The sequence below is a fragment of the Xiphophorus couchianus genome, chromosome 2 (assembly GCF_001444195.1).
Source record: "Xiphophorus couchianus chromosome 2, X_couchianus-1.0, whole genome shotgun sequence".
NCBI lineage: Eukaryota > Metazoa > Chordata > Actinopteri > Cyprinodontiformes > Poeciliidae > Xiphophorus > Xiphophorus couchianus.
In genome coordinates, this window is record NC_040229.1 from 5010217 (window position 1) to 5032190 (window position 21974).

At 43.6% G+C, this 21974-nt stretch overlaps 1 protein-coding gene across 3 annotated transcripts in view; it reads left to right on the top strand.

The window, feature by feature from the left end:
* cdh13 (cadherin 13, H-cadherin (heart)) overlaps positions 1–21974 on the top strand; it is a 299673-nt gene that overhangs the window by 179683 nt on the left and 98016 nt on the right. For all 3 annotated transcript variants that reach the window (XR_003597525.1, XM_028033098.1, XM_028033112.1), the window contains one exon: positions 15409–15587. Coding sequence is in view for 2 of the 3 variants with exons in the window: in XM_028033098.1 (XP_027888899.1) it covers positions 15409–15587 (179 nt within the window). In the remaining variant the exon portion in view is untranslated. The remainder of the gene's footprint in view (positions 1–15408; positions 15588–21974) is intronic.

Sequence of the window (21974 nt, forward strand, 5' to 3'; positions counted from 1 at the left end):
TCTTTTAATTTAATTTGTTGTTTTTGTAAAGTTCCAGTTGAATAAAGTTTGACATCTGAGAGAAGAGAATCAAAATGAAAGGTCAAAGTTCATCCAGTGTGTTTGCTCAGATCATGTCAGATGGTGTTTAGTCGAGTCCTGCTGGTAGGAACAGCAGCGGTGAATTAATGTACTTCAGTTAAAGTCAGATTTACTTCAGTTGAAGATTGAAAACCTGCTGAAATGTTCCTGAACGTTTTTATCCAAAGTGGCAGTAAAGTGCTGGAAAGCCTCAGTACCTGCGGATGAATCGTCTCCTGGTGAGCGAATGATCTGCTTCTTTTCTTAAATCCTCTGTTTGCTCCGTGTGGCGAACTCTCTTTGTTCGCTCTGCTGATGAAAGGTCCAGCCTCCTGCAGACTCTTCCTTTCTGCACAGTGTTTCTTCACAACCAGCAGTTCTTCCTCGTCCTCCACCAACACATACAGACGTCCAGACGGTTGATTTGAATCCACTGAAATGGTCAGTAAATTGTTCCTGGTTAGTTTCTGATGGAGCAGATGTTATCTCCTCCTAACATTTTAATTTAAAGCATTAAAATAATGTTCTGATAGTTTAATATTCAGACAGAATTAAAAAAGGAAGAAACAATAACTATATAAGACACACAACACTATTGAATATGATATTCTTTACTGTATTAAATAAATAGATGCATATGATCTTAAATCAGGCAGGATTGACTGCAGACTTGGTAATAAGAAGTGAATGAACGTCAGAAGTTCATATGACCTGATTTCAGCTTCAGCCCCAATATTCTGTTGTTTTTCACTCTGGAAAATGAATTCAGTTAAATTCAGTAAAATACTTTATTTAACTCAAAGAGGTTGAATTCAGTCCAGGTGTGTTCATTGTGGATGGTGATGCTGTGGGCAGGAAGAACCTGATCAGTCTGAAGAAGCCTCTATCAGCTGCTAGCTCTGCTTACCCACCTCCTTTGCTTTTGCTGCTTCTCTCTAAATCTCTGCCTGGCTATTAGAAAAACTCTCTCACTTTGCTCTGCTTCCAGAAAGCCTCCATTTTAGTTCATCTGAGGCTTGGGGTCAAAGTTCAGACATTATTTAGACCTTTGAGATCATAAGAAAATGAAGCAACGAGGAGAGATTCAGGTACGACTGAATGTCTGGAGATTTAAGGAAAGAGAAGAGAGGGACGGATAACCAGGCCTGGACATGAGGAGGCGAGCGGCTGGCAAACCCCGACATCCTGATCCTCTTTAAGTTTCAAACAACATGTTGCTACGGTTACGCTTCATGCCAACTGTCCAAAAGTAAACAGAAATAAGAGCAGAAATCCTTCCAGCTGCACAGCAACCAGAACCAGAGGAAGTAAAATATTCAACGACGGATCAGAGTTTATTATGATTCTAAAGGATTAGAAATAAAGGTTTATCTAATCTAATCTAATCTAATCTAAAGTCTTAAAATGATTTCTACTGCATCCATAAATAGGATCAGCAACGTGACTTCTGATGTTTTTCAGTTTCTATGTGGACAGAAATGTTTTTTTATGAAACAAAAAAACATTTTTTATCTTTCTGCTTCTTATGAGTCAGAATATTATCGAGCTGAAGCCATCAACTGGTACCGAGTCGGACCCTCTCTGTTCACGTCAGACAGTTGTTAGTTGAAATCCCAGTAGATAATCAGACTCTGAAAAACTTCCTGAAATAATCTTTATTCTTCAATTTCAGTTTGAATTTCAGAGATATGTCTTCACCTCATCTGAATGATTTGACTTGCTGCGATGTGATTGGCTGATTGGTGGAATGAACAGGGAGGTATGTACCTAATAAAGTGGCCGTTGAAACCTGACTGAAGTGGCGTCGGAGCGGTTCCGGCTGCGCTGCGGCTGCGGACTCTGAGTCTCCTTCACGGCAGCAGCTGATCCACCAAACACCGAGGAGCTGCAGGCTGAAATATCCTCTGATTGAGTATCGATCCGATTCATCAGAGAAGCAGAGATGACAAAAGTTCACACATGAAAACAAGATGGCAGCCGGCGAGGCGCTGGTGGCGGCGTCGCGTCACCTGGCTGACGAGGTGTGTTCATAATCTGGTCCAAACACAAGCAGTGAGGTTCTAACAGTAATGGAAGTGTCAGCTTGTCAATATGAGGCGACGTGTTGTTGGTCAGCATTAAGGAAGTTTGTTTCCTGCTCAGAGAGGGAAACAGAAACAAAGGAGCGAAACATGATGAAGCTCAACCTGCATTCTGGGAGGTTCTGACCGCAACGCCTTGCTTTCTCTGCTTCTTATTTAGTTTTATTCTGGACAGCTTGAGAAATATTCAGCAGCAAAATAAAACATAACGGTTTATAAAAATACATTTGCTGTCAGAGTTTAATGTCCCTGAAGTTCATTTATCATAAAACTCTGGATTTCCAGATCCAAACTCAAACCTGCTGCTGGGATTTACTTATTGCAGAGACAACAGAGAAGCTTTTACTGCCTCCATGAAGGCTTTTCTACTTATGAGCAACTCTGGTATCTTCATCCTCTGGATAGGTTGCAGGAGGAGTTGGACAGAAATGGACCGGTCCAGTCCGGTCCGGTCCGGTCCATCTCCACTCACCCAGATTTTTATCTTTCATTTTGTCCGTTTGAATCGATCATCATCGCACTTCTTTTATCCGTCTGTAGTTCAGCTGAATAAAAATGCATCAGTGCATCAGGAACTGAGAGTAACTCCACCGATCAGAGTCATGCAGGAAGTTTCCGCCTCGGGTGGAGCTGCAGCCGCCTCCGCCCGTTAAACTCCACCTCCTCTGAGTTTTTTCAGCTCGACTGACTTTAGTGACACTTTTCAGTAAATTCCTCTGGTTTTAGGGTTTGGAGTAGTTTCACTGAATCGTTAATCACATCTCTCTTCTGTCTTGCTCACGCTGCATTTTATGGTGAAATATTTCATGTTCTAATCTCAGCAGTATGAAAGCGGCGCCTGGGGTTCCTGTTTCTACTGGCATTACTTTCAAACTGAGACCAGATTACAGTAGAAATCTTTTTCACTCGAATTTTCTGAGAAAAAAAACACCTTTTATATTTTCTGAGATTTTTCTGAACTTTTTGTGGTTCCTGCTTGTTTGACCTTTGAACCCTGAAGGTCTCCCCTAATAGAAAACCTTGTTGACTGATTGAACTGATTGATTATTCGGTCGGATTACAGAGCCGAACCTGTTCATGTTTGATGTTTCAAACTCTACAGTTTCATCGCAGGAACCTGAAGTCACATCAACTTCATTCATTCTTCCTCACGCCGTCAAAAATGTTTTATATCAACATGCGCGTTATGTTTTTCTGTTAAGTCAGTGGGTTTAGGTTTGTCTTCACATGGATCCGCGTTGGGTTTGCGGTTTGTGTTTTACTCCAGCAGGGCTGCTGCTCATCGCTCAGGATCCAAAGTTTGACTTTGGAGCCTCGGTTTTTACAGGCTGATCTCGTCAAATATTAACCTGCAGGATGGATCCGTCCTTAACGTCTAAATGAACACACCGTTACTGCTATTTGGTTGGCAGCCATATTGGATTTAAAGACCGGGGTTGGTAAGAAATACTGCAACGATGTTTAACAGTGAGTAGAAGACTCCAGAACGCTGCTTCTGCTGGTGAATCCTTCCCACAGATTCTGCTTCAGACAGCTGATAAAAACAAGTTACCCAAATCAACGTGAAGCTTTTACTTTGAAGTTGGCCTCAAGTGAACAGTGAGGAGAAAGCAAACTGGGTTACTGGGAAGGAAACCAGAGTAAATCCGGAGCAGAGCAGGAAGCAAGCCGGCGGCTGCAGGAGATTCAGAGAGGCAGACGGCAACATGCTAATGCAGCCGTATACGTTCACTTTACTCCAGGACAGGGAGACAGAAGCAGCATGCAGAGTATTTGCTGTTAGCTTATTAAAGGCTAATGTGGTGCAACATGAGTGAAGTCGTCTCTCTGCAGCGTCCTTCCTGTGAAGGCAGGAACCTCCATGCTGCCGCTGCGTTAAGAGCTGCCTGATGGAGGATTTATCTGCCTCGCTCCGTTTCCATTAATGACCCCAGAAAGCGCGGACAGCAGCAGCTGGCCTGCGATTCATGGCAGGACTCGACACGCGCAGCTCCTGGCCGCAGTAAACTCGTCCGTCTGCTTTCTCCTGTAAAGCACTCTGTGGAAGAGCTGCTCCATTATGGGCACAAGTGCATTTTGACGAGGGGTCAAGCTCGTCCAAACGTCGTCCACGTTTAGAAAAGACTCTTTACTCTGCAATCTGGAACTGCTGGGCCGACTCCACTTTACAGCTGACCCCCGTTTTGCTTTTCTGCTTCACCTGGCGTCCGCTTTCATCCTTTAGAGGCACTAAAATATCCTCAAAGACTCACGTCCAGCCGCTGCAGAGCAAACATGTATGTTTAATATAGAGCAGAAGAGTCAAAACAGCAAGTGTGAGCAGCTGGCTGCCGATTCATAACGTGGAACCGAAGAACCGGAAAACTTCACAGGAAACAACAACCAGATAAAATGGATCTGATTGAAAAACATTAAATTAAACCAACGAGATGGAAAAGAGCCAACATCGGTTCTGGTCCTGATTCTGGTCCTGGTCGTGATTCTGGTTCTGGTTCCTGGTTCTGGGTCCTGGTTCTGGTCCTGGTTCTGGGTTCTGATTCTGGTCCTGGTTCTGGTTCTGGTTCTGGTTCTGGTTCCTGTCCTGGTTCTGGTTCTGGTTCTGGTTCCTGGTCCTGGTCCTGGTCCTGGTCCTGGTTCTGGTTCTTACAGACCGGGCCTAACATCAGATCCAAACATGTCTCCTCCTCCCTGAGCCAAACACAACCAATCAGAGCCAGGAGGCGTGTCATAGTGCTGCCAGTCATCCTGATGTATACGCTGCTCAGTGTGCTGACGGTGGAGAACCGACTAACAGGAAGTCAGTCTCTTCGCTGTTATTGGTGGCTATGCTAACTAGCCTTAGCATTTATGTTAGCCTGTGATGTGGTGAGCCAGCTAGCATAGCAGAGAGAAAGGAGAGGTCTGAGGTGCGTGCACACAAGAGTGATTGATGGCGATAAGCCCCTCCTCCTGGCTCTGATTGGTTGTTTCATAGTGAGTGGAGTATTTCTGCAGTTAGCACTGGGAGCACTGGGAGAAGGCAGAGGAGCTCCATTTCTTCCCAGATGATCTGTTTTATTTTAAACTAAATGTTTGTTGAGGTTCATCCTGCAGCTCTGGTGTTTGGTGGCGCTGCCTTCAAACTGGCTGATTTCCACCATCTTTAAACTGGTCCCAGTATGATGGGACCAGTTGACCAGCTGACTCTGTTTGCTTTCAGATGTTTTTCTCTGCATTCAGTGAAACTTTTATCAAGTAGAGCTGAAGGAAGTCCAAACAGACGGAGGGAGGCGGTCCGGTCCGGTCCGGCCCGGTCCTGTCCTGTCCGGCCTGGCCCGGTCCTGTCCTGTCTGGTCCGGTCCGGTCCAGCTCGGTCCTGAACCGTTTGCTCAACAACACTTCCCTTCAGGCAGCAGGTGCTCTGAGATCAGGTTGCTGGTAAAATGAACCAGTTTTGTTTGTTCAGGTTTCCTGCTGAGACGATCCAAGACGTTTATTATCAGCTTCATGTTCTGCATATTTGGTAAAACTGGAGATGAAAAGCATCAGGCTGGTTATGGCAGCTGCTGGGAAACACCGACAGCAGGAATTAAACTGTTTATTACTGTCTGCCTGTAAAAGATTACGGTGTTTAACATTAATGCTGTTAATATTACATCGTTCCATACGAGTGATGGAGGATTAGCTGGGACAACAGAAAACTAGAAAAACACAAACTGCTTGTGGAGAGAAACGTGAAGTTAGATTAAAACGAGGGCTTTGTTTTCCATTAAGTGTCTTTTGGCTCCTTCAGTCCCTCTGCAAACACATCAAGTCCCAGCAGCTGTTCTAGTTTTTAATGGAAATATCTTATCAACTTGAAATAAGACAAAACTAACAAATAATTTTTCAGAAAGATATAGGCGCTTGTTATTATTCCTCAGTACTAATAAAAACAATACTACTACTGACATTTGTCCCCTGTGACCTTTGACCCAACATGGCCGGGCTGCAGCATCTCAGAGCGACCCTCAGGGTTCAGAAGATCAACTCAACCAGTTTGTTCTGTTCAGACCTTCTGTCTGCCAGTTACATTTATTTATAAAGCACTTCTAAACAGTACAGCACAGAATCATTTCTAACAAAAAGAAAATAAATATTAACTTACAACAATAACAATGAATCACAAAGACTGAAATGCTTTGGAATAAAATGGATCTTTAGCAGCAGCTTAAAATCCTCTGAGCCTTAAACACACCTAAGATAAGAAAACTGTTGATTCTGTAGTAAAACGTGATGGATGGAATAAAATCTGGTTTATTTTAGATTTTTAGGATCCTGAAGGTTTATGAATCGGAGCTCCTCACTCTGTTACATGTTTGAATCCTGGAAGTGTTTTCCTCCCGTTAAGCTCCGCCCCCATGTTACCGTCAGCCTTTCCCGTGACAGCGGTACCCCGCTCTGATGATGGATGAGGCTTTCTCTGGGATCTGTTGACTCCACCGAGCTGCACAGATCCTCACACACGTCCAATATAACTGCATTTTCCTCCTCAGCCTGACGGGCGCCGTTTATGAAACTGTCGGCTCCTGAGATCATCTCTGGATGAGCAAAAACTTTTCCATTTTTCCCCTCAGGAACCAGGCTGACCTAAACGGACGTCACAATACACAGCTAAATCTTTGCTTCTTCTGAGGAAGAGTAATCATTTTACCCAGCTGGTCTGATGCAGTGATGCTTTTTAAATCAGTTCTAATATTTATTTCTGATCTTTAATACTTTGATCAGGTAATCTTTGGAAATCGTTTGGCTTAATTTAGATTTAGTTACCAGCTGATTATCAGGATGAGAGGAAACCAGGAAAGCAGCTTCTCAGGTCTTATGACCTGGGTGGTGTAGAACCGGGTGGTGTAGATCTGGGTGGTGTAGAACTAGATGATGTAGAACCGGGTGGTGTAGAACTAGATGATGTAGAACCGGGTGGTGTAGATCTGGGTGGTGTAGAACTAGATGATGTAGAACCGGGTGGTGTAGAACTAGATGATGTAGAACCGGGTGGTGTAGAACTAGATGATGTAGAACCGAGTGGTGTCTCTATCCTCCTGGTTCTAGTCAGAACTCCAGCAGCAGGTTCTGGTCCAGCAGCAGGTTCCGGACCGCTGATTTCATTATGAAAGTTTAACAGTTTAATTGCTGCTTTAGTTGAAGATATAATCGTTTTTTAAGGGTACTGAAGATTTTTTGCCTTACGAGGAAATAATTTCTTTGTCTGCCTGACATGTTGTAGGAAGGAAACGTGAAACATGCAGGTCAGTAGAACCAGAGCAAACATGTTTGAGGAATTCTGGATGCTGTTTTCAGTCATATCTCCTTAAAAACAGAAACTTTTTGCTTATTTTAAGGATTTGATTGATGCTCAACAGAAGGAAAATGTCTGATCAGCTCCTTAAGATGAATTTCTTTTCATTTCCTCCGTTTAACTGTCCATGCACAAAGCTGTAGTGATGAATTACTGTAACGGTTTAACATATTCTGACGTGTGCAGTTAAGCACCGCTTCCTGAAAACTCGCCTCTTTCTGGGCTTCTTTTGTTCAGCTCCTTTGTGTGACGTGTCTGCTAATAGTTGGCATATTTCCTGCATGAAATCCTGCATGAAAGGTTGCGATCGCTCATTCTAATGGCTCTCTAGGGTCTTGCATTTTAATGAGTTGCCTTGAGCTTCCAGTCCAAACTCCAGAGTCTACAGTAGTGGAGACGGATGTTTAACCTGATGATTGACGCTGAGAAACGTAAAGATAAGAACAAAAGTAGAAGGAGAAAGTTAGCATACCTGTTGAGGAGTTCGGCACCAGGAAGCTGGAATTTCCACAGGATGTAAGGATTTAACTCACATCTCTTAGATCTGGAAAGAAGCTAATATTTTCAGTCTGTAATTATGTATGAAATAAGTGGTACACAGTTATCATCACAGCCAGTTCACCAGCAGAAACCAGGCACTGGTGACCAGTCATCATTAATGCTGCATAATAATCACGACTCGGCATGTTTACAGCTTCAATCAGCAGTAAACAAACATTTTCAGTTTCTGAAATGTTTGATTTGATGATTTAAAACATTTTCCAGCATTATCAGCCTGTATAGATCACACATGGATAGAGCCCCTTCACAACCATTGATGTTGATGTTTAGACATTTTAAGTAAAACTCAGTTCATATTTGAGAATAAAACATTTCAGGGTAGTTTTTCTGATTGGACAGCCTGGTGTCCCAGCTGGACCTGAATGCATCATGAGCTTCTGTTGGAAAAGCCTCTCAGTTTGATTAATGCTGCGGGAGAAACATTAATATTCCTAAATATGAGTTTAGTGAGAGCTGGGAGTCCTCTGTTCTGTTCTGGTGTCACTTTCTAAACGTTCCCTCCAGAACGCGGCTTCTTGGTTCCGCGCTAAAACATTCTGCCTGTGTTTTCCTCTGCTGATCATTTATTAGATAAATTATGATCAATATCCGAAACATAGATTAAACACAAACAGATTCCCAGCTACATTTGAACGGACCAGGAGATTTTGGTCAACATTGAAATGTTGACCAAAATGAAAGCTGTCGGCATGGCAACCTAGAAAATATCCAATTACTTAGAAGTTGATGAGGAAGTCTTTGGTAAATTGATGCTGATGGACTCAAATCAACCTTCTGCCAACAGAAATCCTGACCGAACAGCGAAGCACCAACACAATCTGATTCTCTTCATAATTTATCTAATCATAAAAACTCTTTATTTTAAAAACTGTCATCGTTCAGATTTCATCAGAAACTGGATCAAATTCAACGTTTCAGTTCTTCAGAGCCAGATTTTTATGGAGAAAGAGGCAAATTAGTGATTATTAGGTTTGAGGATAAGAATGTTTTAACCGTCTTGAATCCAAACACTTAACCGGTTTGGAACAGCAGTTAATAAAACTGTTTATAAATGATATTTTTATGGATGAAGTTTTCTGTTTCCTGCATGTTTATTAAACCTGTGGTGAAAATCAGAAAGTTTCTGGAAGCAAAGTGCTTTTCATTCACGTCTCACACTGAATGTTTCTCTCCTGAAAATGACTTCTTACGCCTCATTTAGTTTTTCAATTATCAAGCTAAGAGTTGATTTCATTACCACAGTGTGATTGTCGTCATGTAGACTCAAGTTGTCTGTGGCTTTTCTCTCCTCATTAGCTTAGCTCTCTGTCTATATATGGATTCTCATTAGCATACTGGCACAGAAGAAACAACCAGCGTCACTTCAGGCAGCGCACGGCTGCTGCCCTGATTTTCTGTAAAATACAAGCTTCCACCTTGAAACAGACCTCTGACCAATCACATCGCAGATTAGAGCAACACTGCAGGTAAACAGACCAACAGCTGAACTATCCGCTTCTGCTCACAGGAAGCATAACAGGATGATCTTAATAATTTATCACACAGAAGATTTGTAACATTTCACCTGTAAAAGGACTTTAATAAGTGACATGAGAAAATAAATGAACTCCTTTATGATAGAGGAAGGAAAGATGCTGTGAATGTCCCTTGGACTCGTTAGCGCTGCAGCAGATGCTGCATCTTTACTTATTCATTTATTCTCCGACGTTTTCTGACCGACTGCAGCGAAAAGCTTTCAGGGACCAAAGGTTCGCAATTCATGGCTGCAAAATTAACTGTAATGAAAAGGTTGAAAATGTTCAAATTAAAATCAAATTTTTGCCCACAAAAGGTGATGATGTGAATTTTTCAGAAACCTGTTTGTGTTGCAGAAAACTGATTGTTTATCTGAAAGCAGAGCCAGAAGTTTCCCAGCTCTCCCTGTTTTCATCAAGGCACCAATTGTTGCTGCTGTTTCCCTTTGTTTCTTTAACAATACAGTGAAATACAAACACAAACCTTCATACACACAGCAACCCGATTTCAGCAGGAACGAGTCATGATTCATTCTGCAAGCATTCAGTTATTCTCAGCTTTTCTCTCCTTTCTGTCCTTTTTGTGTTTGGCTGTGAAGAACAAGTCAGAAGGTTCAAGGTTTGGGTTAGACAGAGGCTGCAAACTCCAGTCCTCCAGCCGCTGTCCTGCAGTTTTTAGATGAGCCACAGGTACAAAACGCTGGAATGAAACTGCTTCATCACCTCCTCCTGATGTGGATCATTTCTCCAGAACCTTAACGACCTAATTAATCTATTCAGGTGCTGCAGCAGAGGCTCATCTAAACGTTGCAGAACAGAGACTGGAGGACTGGAGTTTGAGGCCTCTGGGTAAGGCAGAGGCCTGTGATGCTGCAGGAGGCAGAGGCCTGTGATGCTGCAGGAGACAGATGCCTGTGATGCTGCAGGAGGCAGAGGTCTGTGATGCTGCAGGAGGCAGATGTTTGTGATGCTGCAGGAGACAGATGTTTGTGATGCTGCAGGAGACAGATGTTTGTGATGCTGCAGGAGACAGATGTTTGTGATGCTGCAGGAGACAGAGGTCTGTGATGCTGCAGGAGACAGAGGTCTGTGATGCTGCAGGGGACAGAGGTCTGTGATGCTGCAGGAGGCAGATGCCTGTGATGCTGCAGGAGACAGAGGTCTGTGATGCTGCAGGGGACAGAGGTCTGTGATGCTGCAGGGGACAGAGGTCTGTGATGCTGCAGGGGACAGAGGTCTGTGATGCTGCAGGAGTCAGAGGTCTGTGATGCTGCAGGAGGCGGATGTTTGTGATGCTGCAGGAGACGGATGTTTGTGATGCTGCAGGAGACAGAGGTCTGTGATGCTGCAGGAGACAGAGGTCTGTGATGCTGCAGGAGACAGAGGTCTGTGATGCTGCAGGAGACAGAGGTCTGTGATGCTGCAGGAGACAGAGGTCTGTGATGCTGCAGGAGACAGAGGTCTGTGATGCTGCAGGAGGCAGATGCCTGTGATGCTGCAGGAGGCAGAGGTCTGTGATGCTGCAGGAGACAGAGGTCTGTGATGCTGCAGGAGACAGAGGTCTGTGATGCTGCAGGAGACAGAGGTCTGTGATGCTGCAGGAGACAGAGGTCTGTGATGCTGCAGGAGACAGAGGTCTGTGATGCTGCAGGAGGCAGATGCCTGTGATGCTGCAGGAGGCAGAGGTCTGTGATGCTGCAGGAGACAGAGGTCTGTGATGCTGCAGGAGACAGAGGTCTGTGATGCTGCAGGAGACAGAGGTCTGTGATGCTGCAGGAGACAGAGGTCTGTAGAGTTGCTGTAGAAACTCTAAACCAAGATATTTTGACGCTGCAGATGTAAAGTGCATGTTAGTGGTTGGAGTGCGTTCCAGGTGGAGAGGCGTTTTGTGCTGCAGCGTTTCCTCCCACTGTTCTCTTGTTCCTGTAATTTTCTCTGTTTCATCTCTTCTTATCTCCGCTGCATTCTGCTGGTTATTCATGTTGGAGATTCATCTTTGAACTTCCTTTGATCTCATTCACACCTCTGATCTGCTCAGCCTTTGGTCTTTTCCTCCCCTGATTCTGATTAAGAGAAATCCCATTCCTGCTTTTAGAAGATGGATAATTGAAATAGAAATTTCAATCACTGACATTCTCATGGATTCAGACGCCGTCTGCGCTCTGCCAGGCCTTCCAGCATCAGTTTACTCTCTTTTCTCTGTTGTCTGTCGACTCGCTTCATCTCAGTTTTTCTCTCTGCCGGTCCCCTGGTGGCGCCGCTGAGTCGCCGAGCCGCTGATTTCCCTCGGTGGTGGAGAAGATAGAGGAGTCGGCTGTAGGCGCCGCTCTGCGTCCGGCGGCTAGAGATCGAATCGATCCACAACATCAGCGCCCGCCGCCCTTTACCTCACAGCGACTCTTTGTGCACATCAACAAGTTGACAGAAGTTCATCACGCCGCCTCTGACTCTGTCTGCCCGGCGTGGTTCTGATCGGATTCTGTTGGGTTCTGTTGGGTTCTGATTCTGATTTCAGGATTTCTGAGTCTGGAAAATAAAATGGAAAGATATTTAGATTTCCAGCTTTTATTTCCTGTTACTGAAAGTTTTGTCCTCTCTTCTTTCCATTTTATGAACTTTCTTTACCTCCTACTTTCTCCCTCTCTCCCATATCTCTTTCTTTTCTACCTCTTGTCATTCTTTCTCTTCCTTTACTTTCATCCTCTCTAGCTTCCTTGTGTTCTTTCTTTGTTTCTCTTTTGTCTTTCCATCCGTTTTCCATCCTCCCTTCCTTTTTTGTGTATTTTATTTTTCACCCTTTTCTTCCTCCTTCCTTTATTCCCTTCTTCCTTTCATGTTTTTCTTTCTTGGTTACTTTATTTTTTCTCTTGTCTTTCCTTTCCTTGTGTCCTTCCCTCCCTCCTCTGTTTTATCTTCTGTTTCCAGTTAAACATTAAATAGTTTAAAGTTTTTAAAGGAACTTTTAGGAAACTGATTTTCATCTCATCAAACGTAGTTTTGTTGCTGTTTCTCGTTTTTCATAAACGGAAACAGAATTGAATGTGAATAATTCAAGTTAATGTTGTGACTCTAGTGTGTGTGTGTGTGTGGGTGGGTGGGTGTGGGTGGTGTGTGTGTGTGTGTGTGTGTGGGTGTGAGAGACGCTCGCTCTGTGATCTGCCTGGTTCAGGGTGTGAAGTGGAACTGAGTCCGGTAATGAAGGAGACGGGTCTGTGTAATTATCCTGTGAGGAAGGATTACTGGTACTGGAGCGGTCAGAGGTCACCTTGAGGAGAGCAGCACACTGTCCTCCAGAGACACCTGCAGTCGCCGCGCCGCCATTCGCTGCCATCCTCCGCCATCCGCCGCCATTCGCTGCATGGTCGCGTTTCTCTCACATATTTACCATCAGCACTTTTTACCTGAGAGCAGAACCGGACCAGAGCCTCATATTGGAAGATATTTTAATAAAACTGAAGAGGAAATGGGATTATGAGCGATGCAATAATAAGAAAAGGAGTTTAATAATGTTAAAAACTGCTTAGTGTGAGATAACTCTGACATCATATAAATGTAAAGTCTTCATATTTTTACAAACTGAATCTAATAATTCTGGTCACACGCTGACTCAGCGAAAACAGACCAGATCTCACACACTCTAAAGAGATACCTGGCCCTGTGTGTGTGTGTGTGTGTGTTTCATCTCTGGCTGTGAGGACTCTGTGCTGAATCCCCTCCTGATGAACTGGTTTGGGTCTTTTCCCAGTGTTGATGAACTGGTTTGGGTCTTTTCCATTGTTTTTCCAGGTGAAAATGTTTGTGTTGCTGTTGTTAACGTGATGCAGCGAACTCGTTAACCTGACAGGTGAACTTTTCTGCCGTTACCTGAGTTAAGACAGTTTAAAGTGAAATAATGTTGGAAACGGTTTGAAACCAGATCAGCCAATCATTCACTGCTATAATATCTAAGAATAAACGTAATAGATTTTATTCCTATTGCTTTGGTCTCGTAGTTTTACCAGGATTTGATGGGATGTAAACAACATTTAATCTAATTTTAACAACCAGGATTTTTAATATTGAGCCTGGAACATTTTAGTAAGTGATGTTGCATCAGTCGCCTGCTTCTCTTCTCACCTGAAGAGCCCATCGCTGAGGAAGAGGGTCAATCTGGACTCGTTGGTCACATGACCTCCCATCGCTCTGCAGCTGTTTCTGCTCTGCTCTCCAGTTTTCTCCAGTTTTCTCCAGTTTTCTCCAGTTTTCTCCAGTTTTCTCCAGTTTTCTCCGGTTCTCTCCAGTTTTCTCCGGTTTTCTCCAGTTTTCTCCAGTTTTCTCCTGTTTTCTCCAGTTTTCTCCGGTTTTCTCCGGTTTTCTCCAGTTTTCTCCTGTTTTCTCCAGTTTTCTCCAGTTTTCTCCAGTTTTCTCCAGTTTTCTCCAGTTTTCTCCGGTTTTCTCCAGTTTTCTCCAGTTTTCTCCTGTTTTCTCCTGTTTTCTCCGGTTCTCTCCTGTTTTCTCCGGTTTTCTCCTGTTTTCTCCGGTTTTCTCCTGTTTTCTCCGGTTTTCTCCTGTTTTCTCCGGTTTTCTCCTGTTTTCTCCGGTTCTCTCCTGTTTTCTCCGGTTCTCTCCGGTTTTCTCCGGTTCTCTCCTGTTTTCTCCGGTTTTCTCCAGTTTTCTCCGGTTTTCTCCAGTTTTCTCCGGTTCTCTCCGGTTTTCTCCGGTTTTCTCCTGTTTTCTCCGGTTCTCTCCGGTTTTCTCCGGTTTTCTCCTGTTTTCTCCGGTTCTCTCCTGTTTTCTCTGGTTTTCTCCTGTTTTCTCCGGTTCTCTCCGGTTTTCTCCGGTTTTCTCCTGTTTTCTCCGGTTCTCTCCTGTTTTCTCCGGTTTTCTCCTGTTTTCTCCGGTTTTCTCCTGTTTTCTCCGGTTCTCTCCTGTTTTCTCCGGTTCTCTCCGGTTTTCTCCGGTTCTCTCCTGTTTTCTCCGGTTTTCTCCAGTTTTCTCCAGTTTTCTCCAGTTTTCTCCGGTTTTCTCCTGTTTTCTCCGGTTTTCTCCTGTTTTCTCCGGTTCTCTCCGGTTTTCTCCGGTTTTCTCCTGTTTTCTCCGGTTTTCTCCAGTTTTCTCCAGTTTTCTCCAGTTTTCTCCAGTTTTCTCCTGTTTTCTCCAGTTTTCTCTGGTTTTCTCCAGTTTTCTCCGGTTCTCTCCGTTTTTCTCGTGACTCCAGTTTAAAAGTTTTGACCACCAAACAGTCTTTTCGACCCACAATCAGCTGTGAGTTCATCATGTTCAATATTTGTTAGCAAAGCTGCTCTTTGAGCTAACAGTGTTCAGCAATTTTACAAAATTCAAAATGTTTCATTTTTCTGTCAGTTATAATCAAAATCAAGCTTTGGACTCATTAAAATCAAAGTTAAGGATTTTCTGTGCTAAGATGGAAACAAATTGCGTTTTCAGTTCTGTTGTGGGTTTTCCTTTGAAAACAAGATTGAAGGTAAATCCAACATTTGTTTAGGTAATTTAAAATGTCAAATGTTGTCCAACCAAATGACTGTTTAATATTTTTGACCTCTGGTTTTTTATGGGATTTTATATTCCTGTGAATATTTGCTGTTTGCTGTTTCTTCTGACACTTAAAACTTTTTCTGCCTGTTGATTCGGTAGGAACTGAAATATTACAGATTCAACTTTTGAACCTGTTGACTGAACTGAAACAGAAAAGTTGTTTTTTCTTCTTTCAGATTTTCTTGCATAACCTACTGTTGGTTTGTTTAGCTTGATTGAAACGTTTTTCCGTTAAAACCAGCCCAGTAAGCTGTTGGGTCCTCCAGCGTTTCTTCTTCTTCTCCTGTGTTCTCTGAAGAAAAGCCGTTTGATTTCCTTCGTCTCTCTGCGTTTCCCCCAGGAACCACGGTGATGACCATGACGGCGTTCGACGCAGACGACCCCAGCACCGACAACGCCGTGCTGTGCTACAAAATCATCAGGCAGTCGCCGGACAAACCTTCGCCCAACATGTTCTACATCGACGCAGAGAAAGGCGACATCGTCACCGTCATTTCTCCGTCGTTACTGGACAGGGAGGTGAGTCGGCCCAGCGCTCCCAGTCTGACCAGTGTGGGTTTGGACTGGTGGACGGCGGTCAGACGGACGGTGCCGACAGCTAACCTTTATGTTTGGCGTTCTGTGGCTCGTCTGGCCGCCAGCAGAGCGGCGTGTGTGTCCGGATCAGGCGTGTGTGGCGGTGTGTGTGTTGGCGTGAGCCTGACGAGCGTCTCTCCATTTCGCCGTCTAACCGGAGCGAGACGGCGGCGTGATTGCTTTTCTGGCAGGGTGACGAATGCCAGAACATCGATTGGGTTTGCTGGTGGAAGAGGAATATTATCTGTTGTCAGACATTTAGCGAACGCTTTAATTGAGGTGATGCACAGTCGGTCCTGGTGCTGTCCAACAAGCCCGGCTGAAAACCCGCCATCCGGAACTGCTGCAAGCATGGCGGCTAAGTGGCCTGATGAGCCAATCTGAGCCGCCGTAAACCGCTTAATGGAGGAGTAATTGATTAAAAGTACAATGAAATGAGATGCAATCAGAACCGCCAGCTCCGGTTGATGGGAGGCGGCTTGTGGAGCTGCAGCGCCGCGTTCGTTCAGGAAGGAAGAATATCAGAGGAAAAAACATTTAGACAGAAGCAGCTTAAACTTTTCATGGTTTTGATCCGTTGGAATTACAGAGATCATTTTATCTGCTCCATGTCAGGCTGTAACCAAACCCCAGAGAAACGTTTTTAGGCTGAGCGGTCCATAAACCCGACCCAGTTACTCTGGTTGTGTCTGGATGAATGGAACAAAATCCCAGGACGGTTTCTGTTTCCTGGACGGATTGTCTCAAACATCCCCGGGGTTTCAGCCTGTAGGGCTGCAGCGATTTATTCCTGTAATTTAAGAAATAATCTGTGATTTCTTCCTTCTGAAACTGTCTGACTTCAGCTCAGAAGTCAGAGTCGGCTCCACCATGACGGCCATCGCTTTGTTTCACTGCGACGGAGGAAAAGTAACGTTTCACAGCAGAAGCAGTGGAGAAAACAGTTTGTTGTTGAAACTTTCCTGACATAATTCAGGTGGAGCTCTGAGTGTTTCTGTCGACACCTGAGCTGCTCAGGAACAGGAAAGCAATCTAAAGAAGATTGGAAAATCTATTTTGTCACAGAAATCAGCTTTACGGTTTTCTCCACCCGACTAAAGTCCTTCCTGATATGCACATTTATTCCCCCTCTCTCTCCCTGCTTTACCCCCACCCCGTCTGTTTTACCCCTCTAGGCTGGTTTTACCCCTCTAGGCTGGCTTTACCCCCCTAGGCTGGTTTTACCCCTCTAGGCTGGTTTTACCCCCCCGGTCGGATCGATGTGAGGCCGTCATGTTTTTAATATTTCTGCTCTGATGAGTTTGGCTTTATGAGCTCAGAACGATCCAGGAGAGTCGTTATCATTTACAGGAAGCCATTAAAGTCAGACGTCACTAAAACCCTCACCTGTAGTCTGACGGGAGGCAGGGGGGTAATAATGAGTAATTAGAGATCATTAAAAATCCTCTGTAGTATATTGTGGTTTTATAATTCTGAATATTTTCAGGAGTGGCTCGTTAGAAATCCGTCATCAGGAACACCTGACGCGGTTCTGGTCCAGTTTGACTCGGTTCCTCATCACCTTGAGCACCGTGTTCATCCTGGGCTTATTGAACAGGTTTAATCTGCCAGATTATAACAAAACATTCAGCTTCTCTGGTGAATTTGATCAAATATGCAAATATGCTAATTAATATTTGCTAAGTTTCTCCATGAGATGCAGAGTTAAACTTTGTTGACTTTTCTCAGCAGGAAATATTCAACTAACGTCTCTGCAGACCCCACACATCCTGGACACAAACTGTTCATTCTTTTACCTCCAGGGCGGCGCTACAGAGCTCAGTTTGCTGAAGCGGTCGCCATGGAAACTGTAGCTCTGATCATACCACAGCCTGACGTTAAGAGATTTTGTCCCTGATGTGAATGAGACTCTCAGCTTCCTCTGTGATGAAATATACTGAACATGAAAACAAATCATTTCTTGTTTGTAAAGGGTCGGTCTTGCTGGTAGCTGCTGGTGCGAGCAGGTGATCTGTGATGTCATCAGGTGTCCAGGTGTGACATCACACAGCTCCTGTGGGGTTTCAGTGGTTTTGCTCCTGAAGGTGAATGTGTTTCTGAGTTCGTCTCTAATCCACTTCCTGTTGCGTTTCTGTGCTGAGCTGTAATCAGTCTTGCGAGTGCAGATCAGATCATTTCCAGTCCTCTGCACTGTAAACATGTTTATGTTCTGTTATCTGTTTGCTCTGCATCGGTATGAACGCAGATAAAACGGAGGTAATTATGGCTGCTGGGTGACCTGTGCGACCTTGCCGGCAGCCTGCTGATGGCACCGAGCCGATAAGGAAGCTCATCGTGTGTAATGGCTTGTTTGGCCTGTGAGCTGAATGACTGATGACAGAAACGCGGCCAGCTTCCCTCACAGGAACAAACGCTGTGATCTCCTCTGGCTCCTTCATCCTCCTCGCCGGCCTCTTCTTCACATCGATTTCTTGTTTCTCCTGGTTTCTCCTTTGTCTTCCCGCCTCCCTTTGTTTCTGTCAGCCTCGTCTCCCGCTCCTGTCAACACTTCACTGTGGACATCCAATTACCGGCGGGTCGTAGCGAAGCTGCTCCAGTCAGAGCGCCGCGCTCAGCGCCGCCTCGGCTATTCAGATTAAAGCCGCCTCCGGAGTTGCCGCTCCGTAAAATGTTGCTTTCAAACATTTCTGGGGCTGCCACCTAATCTGATCCCCACAAACATAATTGAATGTCAGTCTTCACATAAAGATGCTCTCCTCTCTTCAATTAGCATCTCGTTTCCTGGTGTCGCGCCGACGAGACAAAGCAGAGCCGAAATATTTACTCCTCCCAGGTAGAGACCGGAGAGACTTAATATATTATGTCATTTATATGCAAATAATTCAGCGCACGGAAAACATTGATAAGATTTCATTACCGCAGATTTTGATGTACACTTCAGTTTGTAAACAGCCATTTATTCACCAATTATGATGTGGAGATTGGAAAGGTGTGAGGAGACGAGCGGGTGGAGATTCTCTGGTCCTGGGAGGAACGGCGGCGGGAAGACGTTCAGCAGGTGTGAGCACCTGGATGCACGAGTTGATCACCTTTCAGTAAACCTGATTTAAAAGTTCAGAAGTAGAAAATACTGAGAGACTCATGGAGAAAAATGAACCAGTCAGTTTTTCTATGGAAACAGTTTATTTTTATTTATTTTATTATTTATTATTTATTTTTTATGTGTTAATTCTGATTAATTAATCATGTAGATTTTAACACATTAAAATTTAAACTCAATAAGTCTGGAACACGTGTTGCAAGACGAAGCGTCTCCTCTGAACCAACTGGGTTCATTTCTGCTTCTGACCCAAATGCTATGCTAAATAGCATCTAGATGCTAAACTTGTAGCAGCTAACGCTAACGTTAGCATCCACAGTCCAGATTCCTGAAGAAGCTCCATGAATGATCAGAAAACACTTTGCTCCAAGCTGATGACTGAAGAACAGGTTAAAAACTAAATATATTTGATGCTGAGATCATATCGATATTTATAATTTAGCAGCAAAACGGATTTTGAATTGAAATGTTGCTGATTTTGTCACCAGCTCAGGATTTTTGTAGAGCTGAAGGAGAAAATACAGAAACTCATGACAAAAAAACAAAGCAGTCAGCTTTTCTGTTAAAACATTTAAAAATATTCTAATTATGACTTTCTGTAATTATGATCCAGGAAAGAAAATGTCTGGTTTTCATCCTGGAAAGCTGATTTCTCTGTTTTTCTCTAAACTGTGGACGTGTGTGTTGTTGACCTTCAGTTTCGTCAGAGAGATTATTTCCCCATAACGAGGCGGTGATTATGGAAGACGTTTGTGTTGTTGGTTTCTCGGAGACGGGAGCTTCCAGCCGAACATCACCGCTGCCAGGCTAACAATTTAACATCCACACTTCCTGTTTATCCTGGGAAATGACGCGATCGCTCCGTTTTCTAATCAAAGCTCTGATGGACAGGAGATTGATCACCTTCAGTTTCTCATTAACTTACATCAGGATCAAATCACTTTTAACAGACAGGAGTGAGATATTCCCACCAGTTCAGCTGACAAAACATTTAATCTGTCCATACCAATATTCATGCAGATATGTTTCATGAATCATTACAGGAGACGTATGTAAACTTCTGAATCTGAAGACAAATAAATAAATCCGCCATTTTCTCTCATTATTGTGGTTTTTATTAAACAGAAAACATGTAGGTGATTGTAACTAACCTGAAACAAGATATATAAACTCTTTATTTCATTATATTTATTTATTTTATTTAAAACTACCTTTAACACGGAGCCTCACCCAGAAAGCTTCAGCTTATGTTCTACAAAACATTTAGAACAAGTCAAACAGGCCCAATGAATACAAAAATCACACAGAATATTAAATAATATTAAAATCTAGTCAAAGTAAATCTTCCTCTGAGCTCAGGCAGAATTAATCTCTTATCTCACCTTAACGGTGACAAAATCTATAACTTTCCATTTCCTGTGAAAACCCAAACATGTTTCTGTTAATGGAAACATTTTCTGTCGTTTATTTCAGTTTTCATGAATCTTACAGAAATAATCATCTTCAGATCAAAGAAACTCAGCTCAGGCTGACATTTAAAAATCTCTTTGCTCTTCATAAACCTGCAACTTTTTCAATAAAACCTTTTCCTGAGATGGACATTTAAATTTGGACGTCTGCATGAATCCAACGCACAAAGATGTTTTAGTTATTGTTTGGTTATGTTTATGACATGTTGACATGGTTCTGACTCTCGTGGTCGGCGCTGATGTTTGCTTCACGCAGCATCCGGTTCCAGTTTACGGTGAAACTCATTGAAACCGTTTTCCTGCTTCAGAGCCCAGTTTGGTTGAAACGACTCGGAGACAAAGGCTTTTTGTGCCGCAGCGATTTCAGTCACAGAATCCTTTCAGGCTTCCATGGCGGCTGCAGCAGAAACGCAGCATCGCAGTCAGCAGGAAGCCGCAGCGTCTGAACGGCGGCGGCCGGAGTCACCACAGCCGAGGCGGCGTGAAGCTCCTCGATCAGCGCCACCGTCCTCTTCCTCCTCCTCCTCTTCCTCTCTCACAGCTCTGTCATGCTCATGTCCAGTTGCATTAGTGAGGAAATGAGATTCTCCCTAATTAATTAGATCTCTGAGTGCTAAAGATGAAGATTACACTCCAATGAAGGTTAGAGGTGTCAATCACAGTTTGTATTTTTTAAGCTGCGCGTTCCTCCAGATAAATTGAGCCCCAGGGGGCGCCGTGGCGGCGGCGGGGGCTCAGGGTGAACGTGCATCACGAGTCTTTTTCCTGTTGCTTTTTGATTTAATTGAGCTCCAGCAGAAACAGTCGATGGAAAACCAGAACGAGTGAATTATTTTCACCAGGACTGGAAACAAGAGCAGCTGAGAGAACAAACAAATTAAAGAATATCTGGAAACGACAAAACAAAGTTTGATCATTAAAACTCAGAAGAACAGGACGAGGTGAAACTCTAACGATGCCGCACATAAAAATAGGGATTGGATCAGATTTAAAGAGTTTTCCATGCAGACGGACAATCAGGAAGAAGTTTATGGGATTATTTTTCAGTGTTTTGATTGGACTTTGAAAGAAAAGAAAACATTTTGTTTTGTAAAAAATAAGGATTTTCCGTCTGATCGATCAACACATCCCACCAGGTTTCCAGTTTTTTCCATACATTTCAGCACCAACAACTCTCATCCTTTCCCGGTTAAATCGCATCCCAAACTTTTTAAAGCGTGTTGCTTAAAGGAACATCACATCTCTGTTGCCTTAAAAAATCACGTCTGTTATTTATGTCCATTTGTTCAAATCCAACGAAGCTCAGAAACATCCACAGGAAGCTCCGTCACTAAACCACTCAAACCCCCAGGGTCAAAGTTCAAATTCAATCCTGCAAAGAAACGCTCAGTTTGAACGCCTGGTGTCAAGAGAACCTGGTTTATAAACGTCCACAAATATTTGATTCTGTTTTTTAGTCATTTTTAAAAACTTTCTTATTAAACCATTCCTAATATTATGATATTCATGTCATAATCTTTCTGATCAGAAGTCAGGGGTCACCCTGAGAGGTCAGGGGTCACCCCGAGAGGCCACCAGCCCTTCATAGACACAATAATAATCTTCAATCATAATAATAATAATAATAATAATAACATTAATTCACACTCAGACGTGGATTCTCTGCAGACAGAAGATCAAAGTGGAAGAAAATGGAGTCTGTAATAAATATTTAGCGTAGCTTTAAGTTGAAAGGTAAAATGTTGCTTTGTGGGAATCTGA